Here is an 18,263-nt window from a genome sequence, read left to right as displayed (position 1 = left end):
TTTCGAAACGAGTGAGTGTGTATTCGAGCAGTCATGCTGCAGCCGAGGAAAAAAAGCTCGAGCCGCAGGAGGATGAAAGATAAGAAGCTGGCGCGTGAAGATGGATATTTGCGCACTTGTCTTTGCGAAGCTTTCAGCAATTGTCTCGGTATTTTTAACCGCACTTTGGGCCCTCTACAGTTTTATGGCCGGTACAGTCCTCCTCAACTCCTTACGGCGGCGCTCGATCCTCGAGGAGTTGAGACGACCCGGAGACCCGGTGCTGCAGGCCTCCACCCTTATTGATGTTTGCTTGAGATTCAGCGCGGGTAGAAACTTTTCGCACCTCTTTCTCGAGTGTTGACCCTGCGACACCTAGCACGCGAATCACCCTGACCGGTGACCACCATGTTTGCTTATTTGCTCAGCGACCGCTGTTCCGAGGCATTGTGTGCATACCCTCCTCTTCGCGGTCACTTCGAGGTGCTAAGTGCTCCACGTCTCCTCCTCATCCGCTCTCACTGCACTCGCTTATCTTCTTTTCCACGCTTACGTGCAAGTACTGTCAGAGGTTACCGCACGACGTCAAAATGTCACCGTAGCATCGCGATCCATCCGTTAGGGTGGTTATTTTTGAACCTTGTTTCGATTTTCTGAAGGTAGTGCTCGAAAAATTTGTGACAATTACTGGAAAAACACCTGGAGGAGGTAGGAAAATATTTTTTATATATTTTTCACTGTTTTTTTTTTTTTTTTTCTATACTTGACAAATTTTTCGAGTGGCACTCCTAAAGAAACAAAAGTGAAAAAATGAACTACTTTAATAGCCATTCTTTGCTCCCTTTGATGTATTTCGGGCTCTTCCCGCGTTTTAAACACTCGCACATCGAGTACCAGCGATTTATTCACTATCTCCGTAGTTTGCTCATCGCCTCGGTGACTGCTCTGCAGTATTTGCTCGCATCATTTCAAACTGCCCGTGACTGACTGTGTCGACCACAAACGTTCAGATTTTCACACGTCATAATCCATTTTACAGTCCGCCTTGATGTTGGGTCCAAAGACCAGACGACGGTGACTCGACTTGCTGATTCGAAATTGCATTGCACCGAAGACTCGAGCCTCATGATACCTCATGATACCTCATGATTCCTCATTCCATAATCGCGTTCTTCTCGAGGCATACCTGTAATTCGAGCCACTCATTGCCGGTCGAGAAAATGCCTCGAAATGATGATCGCAGCTCGCGCCGTGCTGTCCGGTCATTAACCGGATTATTAAGTTTTCGTTTCGGTCATAGCGTTTCGTCGATTGTCTTGAGCTCGGGTGTGGCGTAAAAGTGAACTGGTTTCATGGGGGTTGCGCGGCGTCTGGAAGAAGAACGTTTCGTACTCCTCGACCATGTTCTCTTCCCGTATCCAGCTTTGCCATAATTCAACAGGTCCAAGGTATAAGAACTTTTACCCACAGCCAAAGAAAAGCTCTCGGACTTTTCTCCGATCGAAGACGAAATTTCCGTGAAGACAAACCGTGACGTTCCGCCAAATCTCGGATGGAGGTTTGGGCCTCTCAGGGAGTGTTTACATTCGGTGTATAATGCACGTCGGTAGGTACGTCATCCGCAAAGGTGATTCTGGGCGAGGGGGAAGCAAGCGCGGGGATCTCCGTCGAAGGCATTAAACTCTGGGGCAGAGTTTGCGACTGGGAATGGGAGGGGGTAGGGGGGAGGGGGCAGGGGGCAGGGGGCAGGGGGGGGGGCGGCGGTGAGGCCCATGCACGGTGAGTACTGCAAAAAGAATGACGCAACGGAGCCGCTGCACCGCAGCACAGCGCCAAGTTCTGGGGCCCAGGCATCGCGGACTCGGCTGCCTGGAGACTCGGCGAGGCCCTTCGCAGCTCACTCCGACGGTCCCTTCGTCCTGCACCGGCTGAATGTGCGCCTGTGTGCTTGCGAGGAGTCACGAGTGGGGCCCAGGGCCCAGGGCGCGTAACGCTCAACCTTGTTTACATCCAGCCGTCCGGGAGATGGGAGTTGATGACCCCGTCGGTAGGCACGGGCGCCTATCTACCCACCGAGACACCGGGCACCGATCCCCTTTCGCTCTACGGCAAGGCAGCAGCTTCTTCTTGTATATATATATACATGGGTATATACATACATGTATACATATATACTTACTCCAGATACCAACAACGATACCCGTTCAGACGTAGTAAGCGTTCCGTATATCGGTCCTCAAGTTTGCATTCCCAGATCGCCGGGTCACGTTCTTTGTTTACATAGTAGGTATGCGTATCATCATCGCGCTGTCGAGATTGTTTTCATTTTGCTGCTTCTGCGTTGTCTAATCCTGCACTTCCCGATTATTATTAATCCCCCTCCCCCTTCGTAGCGAACGAAGAGCATTATTTTAAAGCCCTTCAGTGCCGCGGACTCGGACCGATTATTGTGCCAGAAGATTCTTCTCACTCGAAAAAATCCTGGTATACATTTTATTTGTTTTTCTTAAGTGTTTTCTTCTCCGTGTTCTAAATCAACACTTGTTGATTGCCTTCGTCGTTGAATCAGGGAATTTTTGGTCCTTGTTCGGGGAACACGTGTGTAAAAACTCTGTATTATCGCATTGACCCGCCAAATGCACGGGCATCAAGTCACGTGATTTCATTCGAAGATTCAAGAAATTCCCGCCGAGTTGTTTTTTGTCCGCTTGTCAGGATGATCAACCTAGTTACGGCGAGACGCGAGCTAGAAAATTGGCAGAAATCCCGAGGTTATTTTGCGTTGACAGTTTGAAACATCCGATCGTGACGGGTCCGCATTTGAATCAACATAATCTTGAAAGCTCGCACGTATAACTGACAGTTTTCGCAGTGGTCGAACCAGACAGAGTTGGCGAGCCTGTCTGTATAATACATTGGAAAAACTTGGCGCATGCGCGGTCCGATGCTCAGTATTCCAAGACTCTCGTATTAAACAATTTATCGAAGAAGCTCTACTGATTGAATACTCGGAAATCGAAAGTTTATCGAATATCTTGCGGTAGTTTTGAATATTTATCACATATCAGCCTCGCTGTTCCGCTCCACGTGTTCGCAAAATGGCTTGGTCGTTTGTTTATTTATCGACACATTGGTTTGTATATTTATTTGTTTATTAATTATTATTTTTTTTTTCAATCCATCGACCGTCAAGGCTACGAGCACATCGCGTGCGGGTCGGTTTACCGCGTGGGGGAAGAGGAGAGGATGGAGGGAGCTGTGCCCTGCATAAGAAATCGACGCGGCGGCGTCGCCGGTTTATTTTCGGAGTGATTGGTTGCGGTGGCGTCCCGTCGTAAGGACTGACGGCGCTGCAGTTACCGGTCGCTGGCACCGGGGGAGATAGAGAGGGATAAAGAGAGAAGGAGAGAGAGAGAGTTTTTGGGCAAGTTGGGGCCCTGCCTGCTTCGGTCGCGTGGGCGACGCGACGCTCGGTCAACGAACCCGGGAGCAAGGACGTCGCAAGGTCACCAGAACCGGACGCCCCGAGCGCGACGCGACGTCCTGTCCCAACCCCGAACACGCGACCACCCCCGTCTGATCGGCGCTGGCACCAAGCGACGTCTTGCGTCATGGCGAATTAGGGGTGAGGGGGGAAATTTGAAGAGTCGAAAATCACGAGTAGGGTGATAGTTAACGGAGGAAGAAGAAATATTTTACGTGGTTTTTGGAAATAATTTCCGTTTCAACGATTTCTAGAATTACGTTCAGGGCGGGACTCGTGTTTTTAATTTCTAAAGTTTTCGACACTTTTACAGAGCAGAATCGAATTAATTTTAACCGTTCATAGGATCTGAGAAATTGGCTCAAGTCGAAAGCTGCGATTAGTTAAACAGTCGAGTTTTTTTTTCTCCTCATAAAAGAACGACGTAGTTACGAATGTCGCGTCGGTTGGAATTAACCAAAGCTTCCACTTGTTTCAGTTGAATGTACAATAACTTATACGTATAGTATAAATATACAGAACTCGCATTGTTTCCAATTGGGTTGGATAACCTCTCGAGATCGAAATCTAGGAATGTCTAGAAAAGCAGCGTACGAGAAAGGTATACAAGAAAGAAAAAAGAGAAGTCGAAGCGGGGAAAAAAATCATTGGAATCGATTGTAAGACGATTGGTAGCAAATGAGGTTCGTTCGTTATAGTTGTGTAGGAAATGATCGAGCTCGTGCAACAGAAAGTGAAGAAAGAGCAAGAAAGAGGGAGGTAAGGGAGCTTTTTTACTCGTGGCTTCTTACCCTTCGGATTGCGGAGCGCGTGTTCGCGATACATGCGTTATACGTACCTACACATATGTACAGAGGACACGTATGCAGGGTATGTGTATATACGGTAATCGAATAGGCGGAATTATTATTCGAGGAAAGATTCTCTCTTTATGAATGCCATACCTTTCGGACTTTACAGCACCTGCCAAGATTCGGGGGATTGCAAACAGGCAACAATAAGGCTAATTCCGATGCAAAACGGCGCTGGTATATGTATATTGCCGTGGTGCGTTAGCGAGATGCGTACGTATTTTTTTACATCTCTCTCTCTCTCTCTCTCTCTCTCTCTCTCTTTCCCTCCTATCGCCGATTTTTTTCCTCATCCTCTGCCTTCTTTGCATCGTTTCTTTCTTCATTCCCCTTATACGGTCGATCCTTACGATGCCCAACGTCGCGATGTCGAGACGCTGCCAGATATTGGTCAGGCAAAAACGACATCGGTAACCTGCAGTTACGGCACCTCCTCTCTCTCTCTCTCTCTCTCTCTTAAAGGCCTCCTCTCGCTTGGAATTCAGGCATCGTCAGCTGTTTTATGGCAATGTTAAATTCTATTTTTACGACCTCGCTATTCCTGGCCCTAAATAACCTATATTTAGACCGCGACGCAGGCAACGGCGTTCTTGCATACCATCGATACCGTCGCAGTGCACTTTACATTTTTCCGGAACAACTCGACGAGTATTCCATTTTGACGAACGTCAAGCCTTCGAATTTTAGGCCAGGTTTAGCACCGGTTGATTTGCAATTGGAAAAATGTTAGAAACCCGAATTTACCTCGAATCCAAAATTTTGTTTCGTTGGTGGAACAAAACATTCCCAGGCGTACGATTCTAGTTTATAAATTTTTTTTTTTTTTGGCAGTTCTGTATCCAATCGGTACACTTGAAATTCTGTATAGACAAGACCATGGTAAAAACGTTCGTAACGCGTCATGACAGGAGTCGAAGTTTTTCCACGACCATTTTTTCTCTGAGAGACGAAACGCGTTCTTCGAGCTTTGTACTTGTATACAATCACTTCTGTCACACTACCGTACCTAGGGATAATTTTTTGTTCGCATTCACTATCATCGAAGCAATTAACATTGCTGAAGATTTTCCGAACGGTTCTTTCTCCTTGACTAACTTTTCAATGGGACTGTGGGTCACATTCGACCTCAACGATTTTAACTCATTCCTCTTTCCTTATTACCATTATATCACCATTGTTACCATAACCATCGTCGTCGTCGTTGTCCTCACCGTAATTTTTATAACTTCTTTAATTTCCGTTCAGCGAAACGGCACGCCAGAAGTGTCTGGTATGTTATGCGTAATGACACCGTTCCACGTCTCTCTGCGGATCTTCTGGATCCTTATAGCTGCCGGGAGCGGCGGGAAAAAAGAGGCCCAAACAGGGCCCACCCAGCTATATAAATTGCATATAATCCGGACTGCGGTCGCAACTGAATGCATGGATATTAATTCCAGCCGCTACCGTAAAGATGGCCCCCAAGACCCGATCTCTGAACATCCTGTGCATTGCGTATGCGCGAAATTATGCACAATATTATTTATCACTTTGTTCGACCTCGATTCATCTTCTCCGTACTACCGCACCACGTTCTTTTTCGATCTTCTACAACTTCGTCATCTTGTATCGAACGGAGTCTAGACTTACAAGTATCATGCTAGTGGAATTTTACAGGTACAGGTTTAAAATTTTTTGAACATGACGCTCGTACTTTGAACAATTTGAATTCATTTACGCGTCACTGGTACTGTGGATTCCACAGGTCTTTAAACATCTCGTTGAGGATGTGAAAAAAAAGTTTCATCAAATTTGGCGGGAAAATTGCCTAGACAAGTTTCCTTGACGAAAAAAGAAACTAAAGAAAATTCTGTCGGGCATGAAAGATGAAAATGGCGGCAATTTCGAACGTTGGATGTTCAGGTCTTGACTCTAGAATGAATGAACGAATGATCGACTCACGTTTGCATCGTCCTTTATAAGCGATGGGAATGGCTCGTCCAGCTCTGCAGGCCGCGAGTCGGAGATGGCAGGCGCTCTTGTAGGTGTTTCCGTCGGCTCCGCATACCGGCCGATTCCCTGCGGCCTGAAGGGCCTCGTGAATCCCGGGAAGTCCGTGACGGCCCTGAACCGAGGGGGCTGGACACCTCCGGGCGCACTTCACGCAGTGCGGACTCAGGTTTTGGTCGAGGAGGCAGCTTCGACCCGGACCGCAACGCACCCCCGTGCACGAACCTGCCCGACACTTGACGCGTTACTTCCCTTGGTGGAGGTCGTTAATAACTTTCGCAAAACGCGCTCCCCCCTCTCAAATCAACCATCAAGACTGTTATCCCCCTAGAAAAAGCTGCCTGCTTCGTGGCAGCGACGACTTTTGTGCTAAAGGTTATCGTTATTGAATTACCAACTAACTATACATTCACCGCAACGGTTATATAACTGAACATGAGGTGTTCGTTTTAGTGAAAAATGACCTGCCGAGTCGTGTTTTTTTTCTTTTTTCTTTTTTAGTGAACGTAAATGAAACCGTTGTCTTGAAAATTGAAATCTGATCATCATCGTCTGTTGATGATACTCAATTTGCGGCACAGCTTTTCCATAACCCTTTATTCCAGTGACTCCATTGAGTATATAATTTAAATAATGTCTCCTCGGTTAAAGATTTAAAATCACATCTAGATCAGAGTTTAGTTATGAAAAAATGTATCCATTTTACGTCGTGGGAAACGAAGCGGAGTATATAATAATCGGTTGTGTCTTATCTGTGTCAAATACTCACTTTGACAGTGGCCATTGTAAGCGACGGCCAGGTCGTGGCTGTCCTTCCTGCAGGCCCGTTTCTTAAGCCTGCAAAGACTTCGGTAGCTCCGTCCGTCCGTTCCGCAAACCGGACCTCCACCACCTCTTGGCGCCTTGCAATCAGAATTGCAAACGCACCTCGGCCGCCCCCGACGAACGATGCACTTCTTTCCCTCCTCGCAGCGAACCTCCGTGCAAGTTTCTGCGTCAGGATAAATAGTTGAGGTGGGAACGAGGCGAACGAAGAATATCAGATGACGGTGAATGGTGACCATTTATCGGGATTAGCGATTCACAAGGAGAGTATCAGACCTCGAGGTCACGGAATATTCTACTTAAACGTCTAGGGATGTTTTTTACCCCAAGTTTCATCCATATCCGATACTTTCCTTGTCGTTTACTCGTTGTCAGGGTCTAAACTCACCTCGGCAAGGCCGGCAGGGCACGCCGCCCCCTAAAACCCTCCAGAAGAAGAGGGTACCGCTGTCCAAGTCTTCATCGGAGTAGGCAGTCGCTGCTGCGGTGTTCGAGGCGCAGCAATCCTTCCGAGATATTCCTTGTGCCAGTAATTCCGTGCATCTGCCGTTCCGGATAGAAGACCAACAGATACCGCCTGAAATAAGAAACGGTGTTTTGTTTTTTTTTTTAGCAAGCATTCGTGAGTCCACGGTGATACGATTTTAAGATTTATCCGTCTGGTCCGTGCCGAGGACGATTAGTGTTTTTAACCCCATTCGTTGATGCAACGATTAGAGACCGTAGTTCGGAGAAGATATTTGGTAGACGCTGATTTCGAGATATGTGAACAGTTATAAAGTTATCCCGTGCACGGGAATAACGGCAGTCCAATGTTGAGAGTACCGTACGAAAAAGAAGAAGAAAAAACGGAAAATAGAAAAAAGAGTCAACCACTGAAGAAAAAAGAAAAAAAAAAAATGTATATATTCCGTTAACCGTTACGTTATAATAGCGAGCAGTAATTTTATTTATATGTATACCTGTATACGAACTATTCAGCAATACCAGTCATGCTAATGACCAACAAAATGCTTTCGAGTACGGCCCAGACCTTAATTTCACATCTACGTTTACTACAGTAGAATCTCATCGGTTACTCGACTCGCACTTTCAAGTGCGCCTGCGCAAAGTTTTTCCTTTGTTTAGACAGGCTGGCCAACTCTGATTGGGATCCAGCGCGAACAATACGAGTAAGCGTTTCGAGGTTATGTCAGCTTGAACATAGAACCGTCAGATTTTGGCTATCCAAAGTTACCAAGAAAATACAGCTTCGAGACGCCTCCGAATTTCGATAGCTCAGCTAAGTGTACCAGTTATTGACCCTTTTATTTTCCAAGATTACAAATTGACTCTGCAAGTTGTGAATTTCTCGATGACTAAAACCAATTGAAAGAGGATTAGACACTAGAAAGTATATTTTTTGGTAATTTTAGAACTAAGGATCAAACGGACACGACGAAAAAAGATCAATAGTTGGAACCGGGTGGATATCTGGTACACTTACCTTACCATTTGGACGAAAATGTGTCCGTCAAACAGACACGCAAACAAATCAGAACCCGGTGCGAATCAGTCGAAATTACGAATGAAATCACACGATTTGGCGCATGCGCAATCGGTGTGCAGCAGCTATCAAAGTCCGTGAAATATGCAAAGTTCTACTGTAGCCAGTGTACTCGTGATTTTTCTTCCTTCGTCATTCTTGTCGTGATTCTTACGCGATCGCCATAGCTCTAGTGGGATTTTGCTTTCTCATACAGCAGAGTCTCCGCAGGCGAACGGAGTCGACATCCAGTTACTTGTTGTTAGCGCAATCCGCGAGCTGTTCGGTATTCGTTAATTTTTCATTGTTAAAGTCGAGCCGTCAATATTCGTACGCGTATTCCGGCAATGTGGTGGGAATTGTTGCAGCGCACCGACGATCAGAGGCAACTGAAGCATGATCTAGACGCATTAAAATCGCCCAAGATCGCCGACGGGTACGCGGCGTTCTGCCGCTGTTGCGCTGATCGGAATGTGGAGCTTAGCTGACTCGCGTAGACCGGCTAGAAAATCGCGCTATATAATTAACCGTCGAGTAACGACAGCGAGAGAGAGAGAGAGAGAGAGAGAGAGAAGTGAACGATTAGCGCTGCGCTCTGCGGAAAAGTAGCACGAGGCTACCTATCCTCACACAGCAGGCACCATTATGCACTTCAACGTCTCGTTTCTACACGATATTCTAGCCGAGCCTAGACACCGTGTACCCTGAGTCTGATGGATGCAGATTGCAGATGCAGGATGCAGGAGAACGGCGCAGGACGTGGAACACGCCATCAGCCTTCGCTCGCTTCCCAGCTCGTTATGCAGAAATGCGAGCTGGGGTACACGGTGAAATATCTGGTCGCTATGTGTCGGCAGAAAATTGACCTTTAATGTTGGCAAAAACGTGGAGAATTTTCATCTTGAATTCCAGGCGCACTCGCATTCATCATCGGACTAAAATCAATCCCGGAATTCTTGAAATTTGGATTGGTGTAAGAAATTTGAATTGCCGATTGATACAAGAACTGGAATATCGAATTTTCATTGACACGAAAATCTTATTCGCAGAATTCAAAAATGTCGAAAGTTCAAGTACAGAAACTTGAAAACATGGTAAGTAACTCGAAATACAGAAAGAGAAAGTATAGAAAGGTCAAGATATGGAACAGCAAAATGGAGAATCTGTATTCGATTACATATTATTGAGTGGAATTCTGACGATTCTACAGTTTGGCATTCCGTGTTCCGACCTTTCTAATCTTTTACTTTTCCACACTTCGAGTTTCAAAATATTTAAATGGTATATATTAAGTATTCGCTTTTATCAAAATTAAATATTGCAGCTCTTCGATTTTTCTATCTTTCTACATTTTTACCCCCACTCTGAAATCCCGACATGTAATCACTAACAGTAGCTAAAAAACCGTGGATCCGATGAGACCGTATCCGAAGTAGTTCGATATGCCTCGCGTTAATTCAAAATCGGTAAATCACTTGTGAGAGATGTTTGTATAATTAAGCCTGGCCGTTGCCCAAGCGCGGATACAAAGCGTCCGATTCCTTGATTTCGATACGTTTTCACACGATCCTTTCTACGACTGGATTGTTGAAAATCGGGGCCATCATTTTTTGCCATACTTCATTTGTCTGGTTATGCTGACGGGGCCCCGCAGCAACGGACTGGCATCGAACAAGATACTTGGGATTCCGGGATATCTGCGACTGAGGAGAATTTCTCTGCATGTACGGTTTCACGGAAACCGTGGAGTACGCGTCGGCGGACGAGTCGTGTGCGAATGTGTCCGTGTGCAAGGTGGAGTGCAATGTGGCACATAGAGGAGTGACGACCGTCTCGAAGAAGGACACGAACTTCGGCGTCAACGTCAACGTCAACGTCAACGTGTCAACGTCACTCCTCGCTGGCTTCGGGCACCGCGACTGCCGCATCGCATCGCATCGCATCGCATCGCAGACCGATGGTCGCGTCGTTTTGTTCATACCAAACACACTCTGGAGCCCCTGGGTCGTTTCGTTTTTAGCTTCTGTCGGCACCGATTGTATTATGCACACCCACATATGCATATGTGTGTGTGTGTGTATGTATATATATATATAATTTGTCTCCTGGCTCGCGGTTAATAGAACATACGGTTCTGAAATAAAGCGGTAGGCACAGAGTAAAAGTCGGTAGACTTTCTCGCCAGTCACAGATCTTCTTTCTTTCACGCGATGAATCGTATTACATAACCTATCTTTTTCAATTTGTCACTACTTCAGTCGATACCTTCTTCCACCCTGGTCAATACCTGTTTAATTACTGTTATCAAACAGGCGAATCATCCGTTGGAAAAAGAATAGTCGATTTTGTTCCTTCGTGACGATGACATTTAATACGGAAGTGAGTAACTGAGCCGCCATATCGAATTTTCATACAGAAATATAGGGGACACTGAAAAGTTTTTAATGTAAAATTAAAATCGCTACGGCTTATATCACGTGCCAAGAGATCCCAGCCAGTCTCACTCTCTGTAGAATCTTCTTTGATGTCATTTGATGATAATCAATGTACAGAGACTGTAAAAACTTTGGTCGGAACATGAGCCGTCGGGTGTGTAACGATGTGGGTTTTAATGAAGAAAAATTTTCCGCAATCGAATTTCGTAGGGTTTTGAAAAAAAGAAACAATCAACCGTTTCGAAATTGACTATTTCTAGGAAATGATTCAGCTTGAATGAAGACGGTTTTTACAAAATTAAAACCTGTGCCTTTCGTAGAGTTGAAGGTTGAAAAGAGAGGGGACGGAATGGAACGACGAGGAAGAGGAAAGATTCGAAGGATGCGAGGGGGGTCGATTTAAAGCGTAACCTTACCGCAACGAAGGACCGGCCGGCAAGCCCGCCAGTATTTTACAATTAGCTCCGGGTATAACACGTCCTAACGAGTATATAATTAACACAATCGTTCCTTGGCAAAAAGCCGGACGGAATGTTACAGTCTAGTAGACGCTCGGTGCATTCTGCTATTCAACGTGCAACGAGGTCCGTACCCACCCTTCTCCTCCTTATCCACCTTTTCCTCCGACCAACCGACGAATAAAGTATACGGTGATATGCACCGATAATGCAGTCTCGACTAGAGAGATACACAACGAGAGATATACCCGGATAGACCGAGATACAGCCTGATACGTGCCGTGGACTCGATGTGCTCTACCGAGTCTCGCAGTGTCTCTCAATGAAACAGATCTTTAACATTTACTGCTATTATTTTTATCCCAGAATTGACAATTTGTGTTTTGGCCACCTTTTTACCAAAACTCAAACGTCTGACCGACGATTAGGTCAAGGATGAATCAGAAAGGTGGAAGACGAGACGATTAAGTCGGGGAAAAATCTTCGGCAATGCGAATGAAAAAACATCCCTGACGGCTAATTAGTGGGAGAAACTAATCTGACGATGAGCAAAAGTAAAGATTTTTTTTTATTCGTGTGCAATTTATACCACTGTCAGTGGGACAGGTTACACTTTTCTTTCTCTTTTCTTGACTTTTAATTCAGACCAATTAAGAGGATAAAGAGAGAAAAAAAAATAAAAAAATAAATAAAACATATCTAGCACTGCAACAGTGGAGTTCGGTATTCGAGTTTCAAAAGCACCAAGTAAGAAAGAAAAGAAATTGTAGGTATATAAACCTCATAAGCCATTCAAGGGTTGTTTGTTCCGTTGAACGAGGAAAAAAGCGTCTTGCCTAAATTCAGACCGTATTCCACGTTGCCTGATCAGGATTCAGAAGCCGGCCGCAAATTGGTTTGAAAAAAGTGCCCGTGTCGAAAAAACGGAGCGTGGTTAGAAAATTGAATCGCAGATTTTGGACCTCTCGCCCTCCACTTGGCGGGCGGTTTCCTACCCTCGTTAAGGTTCAGGGTAGGTTGGGTCAAGTGGGGTTTGGCCCAGTTCGGCTCCCTCGTTCCGGCGAAGCGCAAGCATCACGCCGTCTGGAGAGTCGTCCCGGTTATTTAGAGGGGTTGAAGGGGTGAAGCGGGGACGGCGATGGGGGGCGGAGACGCGGACCGCGGCCCACATCCCGTCTCTCGACCTAGTACAACGTCGTCGTCTGGTTCCTCCACCCCCGAACCTGCGCCCGTCTCAGCCCCCGGCGTAACGTATCCAACTATCGGGCATTCCGTGCCAACTCTGCCAACTTTCGATTTGCTTGAATTTTTTTAAGGTCATGATAGAGCCTGTAAGGAATTCGATTATTTTGATCTGTATTTTTTGAGGAAACGATTCATTAGGTGTGAATATTCAAACATTTTCACGGGTTCAATTTTTTTTCAAATTGTTGTATTTCTGTTCCGGTAATTTTAAGGCCGATACTACAATGATTCGGTTATTTTTGTTCATATTTTTTTTCTTTTTTTTTGATGCTCGTAGACGAATCGATCTGTAACGCTTCTGAGACTTTGAAAAACTTCTTAAGTATTATCGACTGTGTGAAAAACGCGGTTCTGGAATTATGTACAATTGGGCGACAATAATTCTTACTAAAAATCAATCTCACGTTCTTCATAATTTCAACACTGATTTTTGTGAATCGAACATTTTCAAAGAGCTCAAAGGTGGTAAAATGATTCGAACGAAAGTAGTGAGATTTCTGAATGTCTGAGAAAAATAAAAGATTGGTTCAGAGGCTCTACTTTCTACTGCAACCCAAGAAATATTCAAGCAAATTAAAAATGGCGAGGTTAAAACCCGGCCGAGTTGACACGGAATGCCCGTTTCGCAATCCCTCGCGACTGCACGTTTCCCTGCATTTCGTACAGTCTTCGAGCATATATTCAGATGTTTACGGTGTCCCTTGATAGCTGCTTTCATATCGAGTGTGAGAACCGACGGGGTACAAAGCTGTGCTGGAGGTCTTGCCTACGTCATAAATACGGGGATGATCGGTGAATCGAGTGTGTTAACTTATAGGCTGTTACTTTGGATTTTCAGGACACCTTGAGCCTCGTATCACGTTCGTTACCGCACGGATTTGTTCACCAGATTCACGGCTAGGAATAACCAGCTTCTTCCTCTTCCCAGCACCGACGTTAATCTTGATTTCGTATCTAGTTTCTTCACATTTTTCCGTCCATTTGCACTGTCGTATAAAATGCACGATTTTATAGATTTTCAATATTTTTATTCACCTCGCGTTTCGTCATCGATGAAGTTGAACTTCAATCGCCAAAAGTGAAGGAAAAACGAAACGCAGCACAGACTTTGAATATTCCTCACACAATCGCATCTCGACGTTACCACAAATCACTATAACCACCGAGCTTCTCTCCACGACATTGGCGTATCGCCAAACACGAATGGTCCCTGGCATACGAGTTAAAACATAACATCAAGCTTTTAACTGCAGATAATTGTCACGCAGTTCAAATAAATTCGTGTATTTAAGGTACAACGAATGCCTTCTGAAGTAGGCCGCTCAGATTGTTTTTCGTGGAAGCGTTGACGCATTTCCAACAACACGACATATTTCCACTCTATCATCCCTTAAAATGTCTTGCACGTATCCGTTTGTCTCACTTTTCTTTTTCATCGATGGGATTGATCGCGTACAAGAACGGCACGAAATAATAAAGCCCAGCGTACTTATAACCCAGCATCCATAATGCAGTCGGTACGAGGTTGCAGGAGGTCCGTCACTGCTTAGGTATGCACCTATACCAATAACAACTCCCAAGGAGAACATGAATTGTATGAACTCTTTCACTGCAGTTACGTACACACGTAACCGATACAGGGTGTCCGATCGTTTCATCGTCACAACTCCGATCGCCATCCCGTCACATCCACATACCATTGGCTCCCTCATCGCCAAGCGAAATGACTGTTCTCACACCCAATTTGATCCTGAAGCGATAGTTGCGTGAATTCTATCGGATTATTGTCTAGGGATTCGAACAATTAAGACTCGGGTACCGTATGGTCTTGTGTTCCTGGTCTTACTTGAGTACTTGGACCTTACGTTGCTTAACCCGAATGTCGGTTCGACACGTTAGAGGATGATTGTAGACTCCGAGGAAAGAGATTCGGTTTCGGATGTTTATTCTACCGCGGATTCTTCGTACTTCGCTATTTCCGAAAGTCCGAAGAGACCGGAGACCCGGTACAGAAACGGTTACTGGGTATTTTGTGCGTGGAGTACGCTTGCCGGGTCTCATTGTATTATTCGAGGGTAATACACGCGTTTCGGTTCTACACACGCAGGGATCACGTCCTGCGGTAGTGTGATGGCGTTGTTCGCCGAGGAGGGGAGTGAACAACAACCGGAAGTAACCTATCTTGATTTCAATTGTCCAACGATTACTATGCTTTCCAGGAAATATGGCATTCTGCAACGAGCTGCGATGCAATGCGTGCCCAGCGGGGATCGGTGCATGGCTGCGTCGTATCCTCGTATAATTTAAAACACATTTACCGCGATATGCGTCTACGTACGTCTACCACGCGTATATATTATGATTTCATAAAATCCGGTGTCGAGTTACGATAAGGTATTATACCTGCCGGCTGGAGGTTGGTACATATTCATATACCTGTGCATGGGTTTACATTAAGACCGTACGCGATAGACGCGATATTTTAAACGCGGTGCGCTTGTTCGCTCGATCGTTCAATTCCGAGATTAAGCTCTGTTGAAATTGCTATTTATTTTTCTGACCCAGAGAGGCAATCGCGGCGCCAACGTTTCAAATGTTTAAACTAATCGAGGCGATAAAAGGTTCCGGGAATATTTTAGAATGCTTATAAATACTGACGTAACAGGTTTGCGTCACAAATTATCTGAAGATTCATAATAAAACAAGTTTGCCGCTAGGAATTTTATCTAAACTAACTTTTGAATGTCGGTTTCAATTACGAGAACATGTGTTAAAAGTGACCGTTGAATGTAATTATGTATAGTTATAAGTACGTAATTTTCTTGTTATTGCATCATTGATCTATCGATTACAGACTCTGACATAATTCTATCGTTGCACCGACATCAAATTATCGCAACAGTCATACGAAGATAGATTATGCAAGAGTGCCCATATCAAGAAAGAACCTGAATAACGCATGTCAGACTTTTTTATTACAGCTGTGAAACGGATTTTCAATTTTTACCCAGGACAATATTATTCGGTATAATTGAAGCAACAAAAAAAAAAAAAAAGAAACAAAATTTTGAAAAAACTTTGTCTGTTAAACCTTGGAAGGTGTGAGTATTTGAAGTATTTTAGATTGTTGCCAATTCGTAACCACAAGCGTTTCATGAAAACCTGATTTCATCGATTACGCCGATTTTTTCTCAATAATATAGGATAAAAACGTCGACGTTTATCGCGTACTTAATACTTTTAAAGCTCGACGAGTGGCAATGCACGCCGATCGCTGAAGCAATGCGAAAGGTGATCCACGCTGATCGGAAGTGGTAGTGGTGGTGGTAATGCGCACCGTGCGTCTGGTGATATAATCTCTCTCTCTCTCTCTCTCTCTTTCTCTCTCTCTCTCTCTCTCTCTCTGTCTCGCTCCTTCTCTCTTCTGAATATCCCTTTGTCTCACCCGCGAAATGCATGCGCGTGTAACACATGTGAAGAGGTGTAATCGAGCGTTCGCGTTCGCAAGAGAGCTGTCTGCGGAGTTTCTAGGGTTACTTAATTGCCACCTATAACCAAGAGCCTTGCGGTTTTTGGTCAACCGGTCAACGGACCCTTTTATGCTCACTGACTGAGTGACTGACTGAATAACGAGTTATACTAATGGAAGGTCACAAACTACGTTCAAGGGTTAACCCAGATAACTGGGACTGTTCTTCAGCTCAGCAACTGGCTAAGCCCTTTTCTATTTCGTAATTTTTTTACGTCACGTTTCTTTCCACTTTGTTTCGTACCGATTTCCTGAGTAGCTAAAGCTACAAGGACATACAATTATTATCGGGCTGGGAATGAATTGAAAGGGGTTGAATTGTCAATTAAAGTGAGCAATCCAGATGTACTGAAGGTACCGGTCAACTTATTCAACCGCAACAATATGTCTGGTGAAGAATCTATCGACTCCGGAGATCCGCGGTTATATCACCTAACTGCAGCATCGGGTCGTAAAGTGAAGAAGATCGAAATCACCTCCAACGGCGAGAGTTGGCATGGTGGCAACACGTATTACGACAGGGCAAGCCGCAGGCATGAGGATACGAGCGGCGTTCAAAACCGGGTGATATGCGAAATTGGCCACCTGTGGCGCTCCTGAAATCAGGATTCGAGTTTTTCGCAGTGCATACGGTAGCGTTGTCGACTCTGGAAGGTTGAACGATTTCAAACGTGTAAACCGGAACGATTTACCAAGTTCTCGATTATTCGTCTACAGCAGGTTTTGCCGAGTACAAGTAAGCCGATCGCAAACGGAAGAAGAGAGACCCTCTTTTCTACAGGGGTGCAAGAGATGGCGGTCCAGAGCGGGTCTGAGATGCGGGGAGAAGCGGTTTGCCGGTCACTGCACCGCGTCACTGGGCACGGAGTGCGGATCACGAGAAGAGGATGAGGAGGAGAAGAAAATTAGAAAAGGAACAGGACGAGAGGGAGGCCAGAAGCACCGAGTCTACAGAGAGTTACGAGTGCGGAGAGAGAGAGAGATGCAGAAAAAGGAAGGAAAAAACCGAGAGCAGCCAAACGTGCAGACGTAGCCCTTGGGCCCGGAGGATCGGAGGAGAGGGAGGAGCAGCTCCATCGAGTCCCTTCTCCTTCGGGCCCTTAGCAATAAGTACATACACACACCGTGAAAGTCTCAGGAAACCGGAGACTCGAGTGCGCATGCGCCCGAGTTTGCTTTTTCGTCTGCTTAGACAGGCTGGCCAACTTTGTCTGATTTCGCCACGCAGGGAACTGTCGATACGAGCGAGCGTTTCGAGGTTATGTTCATTCAAACGTAGACCCCTCAGGTTTCGGTTGACTCAAATTATCGAGGCGACGCAACCTCGAGACTTCAAACAACGTTCATTGCTCGTGTTTGGTCGTAAATGAGTTGGTCGGCCTGATAACGAGAGGGTGAAAAACTCAGTCACGTGATCTGGCGCATGCGCAATTTATTCTAATTCGGTTTGTACGCTGGTTGAAAATGTCTTTGAAAAAAAGTTTGACATCAATGAGACGGGGAAAAATTCGAAACGAGGAATCGGATCGTATTATGATTTTGTAAAAATTTTCGGCACGAAGTTGCTTTTTGAAAAAATTTGGAATACGAAACGTCGAAACAGTTTTACTCGACATTCCAAAAGTCGTGTAAATTTTATGAGAAAATCCCTGGGATTTTATTGTCCTTTAATTGCTTTATACTTGCATCGCAGTGTCAAGTTACGTGTACTTCCGGTTGACTGTTCTCGGACGATTTCCACCCGTCTTCGGGAATCACGATGACGTACATCGCCGGTTCTTGTGCGGTGAACACTTATGTATTATATAATGCACATGGTCGAGTCGGCGGTTTGATGTGTGAAGAATGTTAATGCGTAACTCCGGAAATAACCGAGGTGCTGATATATCGGAATCGGTGGTAATCGCGATCACGCGGACGAGATTATCACCGTGACAAGAAAT

At 45.3% G+C, this 18,263-nt stretch overlaps 1 protein-coding gene across 5 annotated transcripts in view; it reads right to left on the bottom strand.

The window, feature by feature from the left end:
* Window positions 1-18,263, bottom strand: part of LOC124210719 (follistatin-A) — a 33,637-nt gene that overhangs the window by 7,787 nt on the left and 7,587 nt on the right. For all 5 annotated transcript variants that reach the window (XM_046608989.2, XM_046608990.2, XM_069133081.1 and 2 more), the window contains 3 exons: window positions 7,517-7,705; window positions 7,073-7,294; window positions 6,256-6,528 (listed from right to left, as the gene is read on the bottom strand). In XM_046608989.2, coding sequence (XP_046464945.1) covers window positions 6,256-6,528; window positions 7,073-7,294; window positions 7,517-7,705 — 684 coding nt within the window. The remainder of the gene's footprint in view (window positions 1-6,255; window positions 6,529-7,072; window positions 7,295-7,516; window positions 7,706-18,263) is intronic.

This window comes from Neodiprion pinetum, chromosome 1 (genome assembly GCF_021155775.2).
Source record: "Neodiprion pinetum isolate iyNeoPine1 chromosome 1, iyNeoPine1.2, whole genome shotgun sequence".
In the NCBI taxonomy this organism is placed as follows: domain Eukaryota; kingdom Metazoa; phylum Arthropoda; class Insecta; order Hymenoptera; family Diprionidae; genus Neodiprion; species Neodiprion pinetum.
The sequence above is the reverse complement of the archived record's forward strand: the minus strand, read 5'-3'. Positions and strand labels throughout refer to the sequence as shown.